Source organism: Terrapene carolina, unplaced genomic scaffold (assembly GCF_002925995.2).
Source record: "Terrapene carolina triunguis isolate 2854851 unplaced genomic scaffold, T_m_triunguis-2.0 Scaffold172, whole genome shotgun sequence".
Lineage (NCBI taxonomy): Eukaryota > Metazoa > Chordata > Testudines > Emydidae > Terrapene > Terrapene triunguis.
The window spans coordinates 376699-390109 of NW_020664523.1; the positions used below are offsets into that span (position 1 = coordinate 376699).

At 46.2% G+C, this 13411-nt stretch overlaps 1 protein-coding gene across 1 annotated transcript in view; it reads left to right on the forward strand.

The window, feature by feature from the left end:
• Positions 1 to 13411, forward strand: part of FAAH2 (fatty acid amide hydrolase 2) — a 34242-nt gene that overhangs the window by 11860 nt on the left and 8971 nt on the right. The window contains exons 4-8 of the mRNA XM_026653936.1: positions 4934 to 5053; positions 5946 to 6081; positions 7352 to 7469; positions 10434 to 10557; positions 12529 to 12636. Of these exons, the coding sequence (XP_026509721.1) occupies positions 4934 to 5053; positions 5946 to 6081; positions 7352 to 7469; positions 10434 to 10557; positions 12529 to 12636 (606 nt within the window). The remainder of the gene's footprint in view (positions 1 to 4933; positions 5054 to 5945; positions 6082 to 7351; positions 7470 to 10433; positions 10558 to 12528; positions 12637 to 13411) is intronic.

The following is a 13411-nucleotide window of genomic DNA, read 5'->3' on the forward strand; positions in this document are numbered from 1 at the left end:
TAAATTTGTTAGTCTCTAAGGTGCCACAAGTACTCCTGTTCTTTTTGTGGATACAGACTAACACGGCTGGTACTCTAAAACCATTCATTATAATGCAGCCACAAAGTTATTTACAAGCAACTCTGTAAAAAGCAAGCCCAATTCTGCATAGTATGTTGCCAGCATTCTGAGCAGCCGCCTGTCTTGCTGCCTGGCTCCCTGGCTGTCTGCCCAGCCTGTCTCCCATCATTGAACGTAGTGCATCTGTGAATAGGAGCATATCCAACATGTACAGCTGCTACAGAGAAATTTACAAGGAGAAGAGGAGAACATCTGTCCAAACCTTAGACACTTTCTTTAAGTTACCAGAGAAGACTCCAGAGAAACCTGCAGCCCAGACTTCAGACAAGCCCCTAGCCAAGAGCCCTTCAAAAAGTTCTGGAAAGTCAAAGCATATGTGATTTTATACATTTATTTGAATGCTGTTTACCAAACATTGATATTGCTACATTAGTCATCTATAATTCATTTAGTACAAAAATCTGGGTTATTGTGGTGAAAATAGTGTATCAAACCTTGGTTCAGGAACCAATCCCCCTTTATACTATTGATTCCTATGGGAAAAGCGGTTTCGGCTTACAACGTTTCGACTTACAACACAATTCTGAGGAACAAATTGTGTCATAAGTCTGAGGACTCCCTGTATAGTGGTTCAAACTGGATTCTTCAGTGATGAACAGACAAAGAAAAGACTTCTGGATAAAAGCCTGATTTTTAAATGACTCAGGACCTTCTGCCTGATCCAGCAAATGGCCAGGATCCTTAGGGGAGGATTGGAAGGACTTGGTTCTTTGAGGCCTCATAAGACCGTGTGCTTGTTCTGTGCTGAAGCTCTGGTGAACTTGTAACCACAAAGAAACCCCGAGGGTGAGGTGATCACTGGTAAGCTTATTAGTGGGCATGAAGGTTCTTTTATTGATTGTAATGCTTTTTGCCTTAAGAATAAAGTAGATTTGCATCGGAAGTTCTGTGTCGTAACTTATATCTGTAATAGTCCCTCAGTTATCAGTCTCTGAAGAGAAAGCAAGCAGGTCTTTTTAGGTCGACTGTCTGTGCTGGGAAATACACAGTGGAGGCAGGGAACTGTTCACCCTGGATGCCCCAGTCTGGAGGGAGAGAAATACGTGTCTCCACTGAAGAGAGGCAACTTCTAGGGAGCTGGAAGCTTGAGAGTGGATGCCCTCGTTGGACCCCAGGGGGGAAATACAGGGGCAGTTGCACTGACCTGTGACATCTGTGGTGGCAGTGATGGAAACTGTAACAGTGTGACTTGCATAAGTGCAGTAAAAGCAAGTTCTATAGAAGGAAAAGCACAGAGGAGAAAAAAGTCTTTTTGGGAAAAGGAATAGTGAAAAGAGAGATGGGAAAATGGATTGTCAACAGCTGCAGACAAATGGGCTGATTGAGCTATGCAGAGAAAGGGAGATCAGCTTGAAGACAGAACAAACTCATAGTGAGTTGATTTGCTCTATTCTAATGACCAGTCAAGAAACAATGCCAAGTTTGAAGAGAACCTCCAGCCTGCTGGCAGAGGGCCTAGCAGATGAGGAGAGTCTTGGAGCCAACACCTTGGAGAGAAGCAGGGATGAGACTGACAGATACTGCAACTGTGTTCTGTCCAGACCAAGAACACCACTGCAACAGGAATGGTGGACAGCCCAACATCTGGAGCCAGGCAAGCTCCAGCTAGAGAGGGATCAAGTGTGTGTGGAAACCAGCAGCTTGCAGACTGGGAGCAGCAGTGTCAGTGTGAGAGAGAAAAGAGGGAGAAGCAGCGTCAGTATGAGGTGAGAGAAGAGGACAGGGAGCACCAATATCAGATCGAGTTGGAGAAACTGCGCTAGCAGAACCATAGCCAAGTAGGTGTAGCCAGTCCCCAGTTACCTGTCCCCATGGGTGGTGTAATCTCCAAATTGCTCGACATAGGGAGTGTGATGATGTGGATCCTACATCCTTTTGAAAAGGGGTGTGAATTGAATAAGGTGGGGAAGGTGGACATGGCACCTGGCTCCTCTGCTGTCTGGGACAAAGGCCTTGAACACTTTTACCCTTATGTGAAGGAAGGACTATAAAGATTATGATCGTTGTAAGCAAGCTTTGTTGCCAAGGTTTGAGCTGACCCCTGCAGTGTATAGGAGAAGGTTTCAGGAAGTTCAGAAAAAAGGGGACATGACCTGTGCTGAGGTTTCACTTCAAATTAAGGGTTATGTAAGGAAACGGGGAGCTGAAAGCCTGAGAGTGTGTGTCCTTCTGTATGACTGAGGGGAGATGCAGTTGCACTGAACAGTGACGGATATCTCCTCTACTTCCCATCTGGCATCACTTCAGGGCTTCCTTGCTGGAGTAGCTTCATGCTGGCATCAATGAGTAGTTCTGACATGTTTATACAAATTGGGCAAATCACATGGGCAAGAAGCTGCTCTTCTCCCACTGGTCCCCTTGTGCGTGTGTAGCTGGAGGCTCCTGTTCCATCTGTGTGCGCGATTGCTCCCCACTCAGATGGTTGGTTATCACTGCCAGAGTGGTTCTAGCAGAGTCCCGAGAGATCATCTTATTATCTTTCACTCCTCTGGCCCACACTTGGGCCCCCCTCCTTCTGGCTGAGCAGGTGTAGACAAGACTGTATTTGGAGGGTGTTCAGAACTGACCAGAGGGGTTGCTGTTGAGTGACGCAATGGCTTTCAGGGACGCTCCTCATGTCTCTGGGGGCAGGATATGCTGCCTCAACAGAAAGTACTTCTAGCCTTCAACAGCTTAGGGCATGAAGCTAGTGTCTGGTTTTGAGTGCAGTGAATTAAGATGGAAGATGGGGGATTGCTGGCTGGCAGGAAGGAGATGTCAGCAAAGAGTGAAGAGAAAGCTTCTCCTTCTCTCTTCCACTCAGTGACTGTTATGAGCAGAAGCAGTCTCTCTTACTCTGTGTATGTACAGCTCCTAGCACAATAGAGCCTGTCCTTGGTTGGGGCAGGTACGCACTGCTGTAATATATGTAAACAATGGTAATTATAACCCCAGAAATCCTTGTCATCAGGGTTCTTTTGGAGGTGGGGCTGGGGCAGAAAAATCCTGCGTAAGGCTTGTCAGAGTGGAGGAGCCAAGGATGAATGCATCTGGTGTGGCTGACTTATGGGAGAAGATGGGGATGCAGAACAGCCACATGCACCATAATACATCTGGCTTCCAAGAATGCGAGTTACATCTACAGGATGGGAGACTGTCTTGGAAGCAGTGACTCAGAGAATGACTTAGGGGTCATTGTAGATAATCACCTCAACATGAGCTCTCAGTGCAGTGCTGAGCAGAAAGGACCGATGTGATCTAGGGATGTATAAAAAGGCAAACATCAAGTAATAGAATAGAATAGAACAGTGTTCTAGGATCCTCACTGCAAGAAGGCTGTGGAAATACTGGAGAGAGTTCAAAGGAGGGCACAAAAGTGATCCAGGGGCTGGAAAACGAACCTTATGATATGAGGCTTAAGAAGCTCAGTCTGTTCTGTTTCTCGAAGACAATGTAGTGAGTGGGGTGGCTTGGTCACTGTGTATAGGTACTTACACATGGAAAAGAGGTCTGAAAATGGGGGGCTTTTCAACCGTGCTGACAATGGCATAACAAGACCCAGCATCTGGAAGATGAAGTTAGACAAATTCAACCTTGAAATAGGATGCAATTTCCTATGGCAGTGAGGGTGCCTGGAACAGCTGACTGGTGGGAGTGGTGGACTCTTCATTGCTTAGAGTCTTTAAAACAATATTAGCTGTCTTTCTAAAAGATATGTTTTAATTCAGCTGCTGGGAGATGTTCTGCAGCTAGGTTCGTGGGATTTGTGGTGGACAGTTGTGGTCCCTTCTGGCTTGGTAATCTGGGTCTCCATGTTAATTCCCTTCTTCCTGGACCCTGGGGAGAACAGGATTGCCTGCATTGTCCTCAGCATACTCATAAGACTCGCCGTTCTGCATTTAAATAACTATAATCCAGTCTCAAGCTTCAGGGCTTCAGCCAGTTGCCTGCAGGGATCAGGAGGGACTTTTTCCCCCTATGCGCAATTGGTGCATTCTGGTTTTGTTTGGGGGTTTTTTTTTTGCCTTCTTCTGAAGCAACAGAGATTCTTCCTAGGTGGAAATGGACCACCTGGACTGGGTGGATTCTCTATCCTTCGTGGAGGAGAAGAGGCTGAAAGTCTGACAGCATACAAGCACAGACTTTCAACTGACCAGTTATTTTTGCAGAGGCATCAGGGGATGGAACAGGTGTGTGTGTGTGTGTGTGTGTGTGTGTGAGAATCTTGCAGGTTCTCTTACATTGCTTCTGCCTCTGTACCAGCTCGTTGCTGCAATGCCAGTGGGTCAGTGCCCTGAAGTTTAGAGAATCAGCTTTTTTAGATGCCTGGTTGGAGTGTCTTGCCCACATGCTCAGGGTCATACCGATCAGCAGATTTGGGGTCATGGAGAATTTTTCCCCCAGGTCAGATTGGCAGGGACCATGGGAGGTTTTTCCTGCTGCTGCAGCATGAGGTGTGGATCACTTGTTAGGCTCATCTGAGAGTATCTCACTTAATCAATTCCCTGCCCTCACATGGGCCATTGGTGGCACCTTGGTCTCTCCTGGTCTCTGCCTGTGGCACCAACAGTTTAGTCTCCTGAGGACTGAAATAGGAAAAGTAATAGGGCTCAGCTTGGAAGTTTCTGGGTGAAAGTTAACAGCCTATGATAAGCAGGAGGCCAGATCTGATCGTCCCTTGTGGCCTTAAACTCTGTGACTTTCTGCAGGGAGAGCAAGCAGACCTCCTTTGTTCTGCCACAGGCTAGCTGGCTGCCACAGCGGCGAGCATGAAGGCAGCATTACGCAGTGGGCATAGGGAAAAGTGATGTCTCTGGTTTTTGTTGTCATGCAGGTGGTGAAGGCTGCGTCCTGGGAGCTGCCTGCTCCGTAATCGGGGTGGGCTCAGATATCGGCGGCAGCATTCGGATGCCTGCTTTTTTCAATGGAGTCTTTGGACATAAACCCACCACAGGTACCAAGTGTCCAGGATTGAAAATTTGCATCTTCTCTCCCCCTAATGACACTGGATGTTTTCCCACTGGCAGGGTAACCACAGGCATCAGTGTGGGTGTGTGGGGGGAGGTGTTCCGTGTGCCCCCTTGTGATGTATGTGTATCTTTTTGAGAGAGGATTTTCAGTACTAGCTTATTGTTGGATGCTGGAAGTCAAATTCCTCCCCAGTGTAAGCCCCTGGAAACTAGTGGAGTTACACCAGAGATGAATTTGGCCTGAGAAGTTAGAGACCCTGTCTCCTATATTTTAGGAACCAGAAGCTGAGACTGGCCAACAGGGGATGGGTCACTCAATGACTGCCCTGTTCTGTTCATTCGCTCTGACGTATCTGGCATTGGCCACTGTAGGAAGACAGGACACTGGGCTAGATGGACCATTGGTCTGACCCAGTGTGGCCGTTCTTATGAGTCAAACTCAGGGAAAGTGTGGTGACATCAGACCTGACGCACTAGATACCAAATCCTTGCAGTAGGACATTGACAGGGTCAGTGTTTCTGACTCAGCAACAAAATGGCTGGGTGTTCTTGTAGCTACAGCCTCTCATTATTCTGTGAGCCTCTCATTACCATGAGGCTCTGTCAAGTAACTTAGTGGCTGGATGATCTAGTGTGGCTGGACTGTAAGCAGCCAAGCGGCATGCTGCTCTGGTCTGTTTCAGCTCTGGTCTGTTTCAGTCTGTTTCTGACTTTTTCCCCCAAGTGGCATGTGAATCATATGAGCATGTGAATGGTGCTCTCACATGGAGGAATCCCAAGGGCAGCTCTCCTGTGACAATCACCTTGGCTGAAGTTGTGTTTGCAAGGATGCACTCTGCCATGTGATGACTAACTCATGTGCCTCTGCGCTTCTAGGAGTGGTCCCCAATGATGGTCAGTTCCCCAATGCTCTGGGGGTGCGGACGGAGTTCCTGTGCACGGGTCCCATGTGTCGCTATGCTGAGGACCTGGAGCCCATGTTGAGGGTCATGGCTGGGCCTGGAGTCAGAAAGTAGGTTGCTCTTATCACTTTGTGAAACTCATCGTTGATCTCAACCCTTTCTGGCCAGTAAGGCATATATCTGATTATTTCTGATTACTCCTTTCACGTGCCATATGTTAAGCAACTGGTCCAAACTGGTGGATGGCCCTATACTAGTCTATCAAGAGGGGATGTCTTAGAATTCAGGTTGCAGAAATCTTTAAGTCTTCATAGCAAAACTCAGGGACACAAACATGCAGCTTCTTGCACGACAGAGTTGCTCCTTCAGCAGCGGTGCCAGCTTGGCACCTGACACCTGCGATTAGTCTCTGTATTGGATCTCCTGTGTGCCAGTGCCATAGGCATTGACTCCTCACAGGCAGTCATCCCTCCCCCTTGTGAGTGGTATACATTCTGTCTATTTGAAGCTTCACACAGGGAGTCCTCTCCTGCAGAGTTTTGGTGGGAGTGAAATATACTGCTTGAATAGCTCTCCGCACAGGGCTCAGAACGTGGGAAATGGCTTAAAATAAATGCAGTCACTGTACAGTATCTTATAGGTTACTTCTCCCTCCTTCCTGGCCAGATTCTTACAGCCAATCCACCTCATCCCAGCCACCATGACCCTTACTGGCTGCTCTTGGATCCCTCTCCCTGCTCTTACCTCAGCACATTCAGGTGTAGTCCTTTCATTCCAGCAGACAAAAGCACACTAGCCAGTTGGGGGCCTGTGCTTTTGCTCCCTGAGGCCTCCCTATCCTGCATGGAAGAGAAGAGACTGAAAGTCTGACAGCAGACAAGCACAGACTTCCAACGGACCACAGTTATTTCTGCAGAGGCACTAGTGGTGAGAACAGGGGAAAACCTTGTAGGTTCTTCTACCCTGCTTCTGCCCCTGTACTGGCTCATTGCTGCATATGTGTCCTTTACATGTCCGTGTTCAGCTTTGTGTCTACCTCCTCACTAGCTGTCCAATGCACATTCTGAATGCTGTTCCTAACGCTTGCTGTTGGCTGAGCGATCTAATGTGGAGAGGCATCTTGGGAGACCAAGATTTACTTAAAAAATATATGTGGAAATTGCTGACCCAGTGATTGTGTGTGACACTGAGGCAAGCAGTCAGATGTATTTAATGCCGACACCTAGGTATTTATATGTCAGTAGCAACTGTCTCCTTTCTAACATGACAGAGGTAGTATAACATCCCGAGGAACTTTAGCAAGTGTGTGAGTAGTGTTTCCATCTAGGGAATAGCAGGAGTTAGAGACTTGTGACCCACATATTGTTCCTTCCACCGCAGGCTGAAGCTGGATGAAAAGGTGTCACTGGAGAAAGTAAAATTCTACTGCATGGAGCATGATGGTGGTTCAGTTTTCGTGTCCCCTGTGGACAGGGAAATTCTTCAGGCTCAGAGAAAGGTAAGAGGGACTTGGTTATTCAGACGTTCGGATACCATGGTGAGAAGCATGGTAGACAAACCTGGAGGGAGAGGTTCAGAGAGTCAGTTGGATAAGAGATGACCTGCTCTACCTATGTCTGTTCCATCTCTTGTTTATTGTGGCCCTTATATGCTAGTACTTTTGAATGGGATGCTAATCAGTTGAATCAAGAGCATGCTGGCAGGAGGCCTGAAGTTAGCTATGATTAAGGCTACATTTTAGTCATGGGTATTTTTAGTAAAAGTCATGGACTGGTCATGGGTAGTAAACAAAAGTTCACAGCTGGTGACCTGTCCATGACTTATACCCATGACTAAATCTTGAGTGCTCTTGGGGGAGGGTACTGCGGGTGCTCGGGGGCACCGCAGGACCCCCACTGGTGCTGGGGGGGGTGAGGGGTTGGGGATGGCAGGCTCCCTACCTGGTTCCGTGCTCCTCGCCGGAAGCGGTGACTTGTCCCTTGGCTCCTAGATGGAGGTGCGGTCAGGGGGCTTTGCACGCTGCCTCTGCCCCAAGCGCCGGCTCCACAGCTCCCATTGGCTGGGAACCTAGGAGCTGAGGGAGGGACATGTCGCTGCTTCCAGGGAGCCCCCTGAGGTAAGTGCCGCCCAGAGCCCTCACCCCCTCCCACGCCCCTGCCCTAGCCCTGAGCCACCTCTCACACCCAAATTCCTGCTGCTGCTGGGGGGGGGGGGGCAGTGACATGGTGGCTTGAGACTGCCCAGCAATGGCTTGTACAGCTGGTCCAGGGGCTGCCCGAGCTGCTCAGACGGCCCCTGAGCCAGCTGCACCAGCCACTGCAGAAGTCCCGGAGGTCCTGGAAAGTCACGGAATCTGTGACTTCCGTGACCAACTAGCAACCATAGATATGATGCAAGTCATAAACCAAATGAGTTTGGTTGACTGTCTAATCTGCAGTGGAAGTTTGTTCACATTATATACTCCTGGGGGAATTCTGCACCATTGCACATGCGCAGAATTCATGTGTCCAGCAGAATTTTATTTTTTTCCATAGAAAATACATTCTGCCCCAGAAATGCTGCAGTTCTTCCTTTTGCCCACCAGAGGCAACTGTGGCACCAGAACAGCCAACAGTATGAATGCAGCGGGCTGTTCTGGTGCCACAGTGGCCTCTGGTGGGGAAAAAGGTGGAACTACAGCACTTTCTGTGAAGAAAAAAAATTCTGTGTGCGCGCAGTGGCACAAAATTCCTCCGGGAGTACAAGTTCATCACAGCACCTGGCCTGTTAGGACAGAGTGGGGCACACGGGGCTGCTGGGGAGGGGGGAATCACAGACTGGAGTTCACAATGGCTAGGGGGGGGGGACAGACTGGGGCATGGGCTTAGGAGCTAGTGGGGTGACAGTGTTGAGCCAGGAGCTGAATGGAGTGGGGGACTGCAGAGACCCATCGGGATGGGGGGTGTGGGGACAGGGGCAGATGTGTCTGACAGTATGGGAGAGGCTTGGGATCAGCCAGGGTCTGCATGGAGGAGGCTCCCCAACTCCCTAACAATCCTGCTCCCCCCTCCCCCACAAAAAATACCCATTCCATACTTCTCCCAACCACACCCAACAACTCTCCAGGTTTACTCCAGGCTCTTTGCATCTCCCTCAGCTCCTCCTTTACCCCTGACACTCCCAAGCCTTTGTACTGCTTCTGACAGGTGCAGGAAATACAGGTCTGTATTGTAATTTAAATGAATTACTCGAAGTTCTGTATTAATATGCCTAGTAAGGAATCTATTTGTCAAAAAAATGACAAGAATCTTTTTTTTTTTTGGGTCTGTATTGTTACAGACATACTTGCTGACAGGTATTTTGAAATAAATTACCAAAATAATTGATACTGGTATGATTATATTATGTTATTTTGACAAATTAAATATGCAGAATTTTGCAGAATTTTTTAAAATATTGTGTGCAGAATTTTTAATTTTTGGCACAGATTTCACCCAGGAGTTAATTAAATTATAAAACTACCAAATAATTTGCATCACTGTCAATCTCTGCACAGAGGAGACCAGGACTGAAATAGCCAGGGCATATTACAAATTGAGATTGTAGTGCATTGTCAGAGTTGTATTCGGGAAACTTGGCACTTATTGTATACATCATTAAGAGATGGGATCTGACCTAATGCTGAGCCAGCAGCACAGAGCTAGGACACTATTGCTTAGGTCCTGTCCTTCAGATGAGATGTTAAACTGAGGTCTTTTTACTTATTTCTAGTACCAGTTTATGTTGAATCTTAAAGATCTAACAGTTCTAATGTCCAGCTTTTGGACAAGTCATACATGCAGAGTAAGCCATGAATTCTTTACACAAGAATAGGCTGTCCAATGTTCTTGCCAAATTCCAGTTTGGATAATTATATTTTACCTGCATAAAAGTCTCCTTGTTTATATTTGGGATTTTTTTAGAAGGGAAAGAGCCATAATACTAGTCATAAAAATGTAATGTTTATAAAATCCAAGGGTGGGTCTTGAGCCACAGTTGTGTGTAGAATGCCTTACCCCTTTTGCCCGCACAGTCATTGCCCAGTAGAGTGTTCTACCACTGTACCTGATGATGAAAGATGCTATATTAAAAAAGTCCTGTTCTATTGTGGTCCCCTTGATGCTAGTTTTGGGGTACCCTGACTTTGTTCAATTGACAGTTGCAATGGGAATTTTCTAGGGAACATCAGATCTTCATCAAATGGAGCAGACGCTACCTGTTGGCCTTGAATATGGAGACTTGTATGCCTTGGACTTGTAGTACCCAGCTAAATAATAAAAATAGGGGTGGTTCCACATTCTGTGTGACAACTCTGTGGGCTGTTTGGCCCACTGGCCTTAGCTACCTTAGCTTTACCTAGACCCACCAATCTCTCATTGCTTCTGCGAGTAGTGAAATACCACATAACATGATGGATACGCTCTTCCCCTTGTATTTCCATAAGGTGGTGGAGCACCTGGAGACTCAGTGTGGGGTCCAAGTTCAGCATGTAACAATCCACAAGATGAAGTACGCTTTCCAGATCTGGTCTGCTATGATGTCTTCCCGGGACAGTGATGGGCAGGTGCGTCTAATTCTGACCAGGACACAAGCATACTGCAGCGGAGAGGAATCTGTCATTTGTCAATAGAGAGGGGGACGTGTACATGCTTGATAAGTTTTGGACCCAGCTGCATGTCTCCTCTCTTCTTCACTGTCTCACTCCCCACTTCCATCTCTATCTTCGTGTAACTTTAAGCATTATCCTCTTGCGTCAGCCACTCGTGAGGTGACTGTAAATCCAGTGATCTAGCAGGTGAGGGACACCTTTTAGCATTCTTGCTTTGGCCTTTTCGGTGCAAGTCCTTACAGGCGCAGCTAAGCAGGTTGTTTTCTAACTAGATACCTTGCTTTCTTTTCACTGTTTTCGCTGTCAGCAGCAGAGGGGTGATGCAGGTCAGGACTGAAGTGCATTAACACTGCTGGGAAGTGGAGACAGGCAGGACTGAAACTAAAGATGCTGTTTATAAATTCTATAGGCAATTGCTTGACAACACTTGTTTGTTATGAAATACACTCGAGACCAAATAACCAATGTCAGTCAGGTTTATTGCTATGAGCCAATAATAATACAGTACAGGAAAAAGGTTCTATGCGATACTGGTCTCCAGGAGCAGATCCATGTAGCGTTGTTACAGTCACCTTACACAGAAAGTCTGCTCCCAGAGTTACATGTTTCAGCTGGTTAGTATCTATAGGATGATTTTACAAGTTACATATTCCTTTACATGTCACTAAAATTCAATCCATCAGTTTGTCGCAGTTCCTTAACTTGTTCCTTTCGTTATCTTTGTTTTGGATACTAGCATTCCAGGTTCTGGTCCGTGAAGGTTCCTTCTTGGTTTGCACCAGGGTAGAACAATCATACGTCTTGTCCTCTTCCTTTGGCACATTCCAGTACTGGTCCATGAGAATAACACTCTTCCTGTTGCTATGGTAAAATACTCATAGACCCTGATAGCTTTCCTATCTACTTAAGCCAGGTTTACTTCAGGTAATGCCAGGTGTTATGGGATACTTACCATAAGTGAATAGGATTATAGTATAGGTATAAGCTAAGTTAGGTTATATAACTGCTATGATATTTGTTCTTAATGCTATTTGTGCTTAATGCATACATATATATATATATATAGTGTGGATGATGTATGTAATAGCCATCATATAGAGGTCAACAGTGCTGCAAGTTAGTGTTAATTTTCATTGGCAGGTCTGTATGATACAGCTTTTGTATTATAATACCTACTGCTCTGTGCTTCGCTTAAATTGCTGGTGTCCATCTTCTCTCTCACTCATTTTATTTATTACTTCTGATTCTTCTTAGTGTTTGTCCTGAGCTCCAAGCACTGTACAACAGTATTTCATGTCAAAATCCCATAGCATACTTAATGGGCTACATATGCAAATAGCAAAAAGGCTCATCTCCCTGAAAGACACAATCCCAAGCAGCTCTGCCATGTCCCCATTCCATCAATCTTCCTCTTCCCAAGATCAAGAGAGAAAAGCACTAACTTTCATGTAAAAATGGTGAACATCCATAAAAAATATTTACTTCTGCCCCTCTTATTGCATCATCCGGGGTACACCATCAGAAGTAGACAGTGCCAGTGGTTGAGCACTCTCCTTGCTGATGAGGATTTCCCCACAGCCAATACAAAATCTCCCTGCCAGCTAAAAATATACCACCTCAATTCCTCCTTTCTTCTTTCTGTGGTGGGCCCTGTCAGTTGGTTTAGCAGTGCGTAGGAAACCTGTCCACGCCCCATGTGAGTCTTGTATTTAACAATACTTTTCTGTTCAGCTATAGATGGGGATTGGTCACTTTTGGTGCAGTATGTGGTCTCCCTACCCTGCTCCACAGAGAATGCAGATAATCTGATGACTGTGATAATGCTGCTGGTAATGAGGGGTTCAGAGCTTTCTCTTATCCCACTACTCACTGCATATTAACTACAACCCCCTGCCAGCATTGATGTGATGTGTGTGTTAATTGCAGGAAGCACAGCTGTTCACAGACCTGCTTGGAGATCACGGGAAGCCCGTATGGCCGCTGTGGGAGCTGATGAAATGGTTCCTGGGGATGTCTTTGCACACCATCCCTGCCATTGGTAAAGTCAAGCCATCTCATTTAATGTGGCTTTCCATTTAAAAAATAAATAAACCCAAGTTAAAATGAATTTGCAGTTGTTTATAATCCTAATTTACAGCCTGCAGCTATGAAACAAGCTCTCTTTGTAAGATTATGATTGTTTGGCCAGATTCCAACTTGGGTAAATACATTCTGCCTCCTTAAATTCCTCTCCAGCTCTTCCAGTTGGAAAAGATATCCTTCACATCCTATCCTAGACAATAGTGATGTGCTGTTATACACAGTTGCCACATTCCACCCAAAAGTTCGCTGCATTTAACAGGGCATGAGTGATTGTATACATAGTATAGCGTATACAGTGCCATAAGTGATGTAGCACTTGGAGGAGGTAAAGGATATGTATGTTTGTGGCATATGACTGAATAGAAAATATTGGTAGCTATGGTATGAAGTTGGGTGGGAGTTCTGTTTTCTGGCTATTGAGTTTTTTACTGGAATGTTGCCTCTTCGTTCCAGTTTTGGATTGAGTTTTCTCTGGGCTCAAGGCAGGTACAAATTATTTCTAATAATGTATAGTAAGCGTCTGCAAATATTTGAAGTATGCAAATGCCAAGGATGAAGAAGAATTATTTAGGATGATTCTTTGCAAGGAAAATGTAAGCGGAATATTAGGAAAAACTTCTGAATGCTGAGGTCATGAGGTTTATCTGGCTATGGCATAATCTCCTGAGGGAAATGGCAGAAACCTCATAGATTCTAGGACTGGAAGGGACCTCGAGAGGTCATCGAGTCCA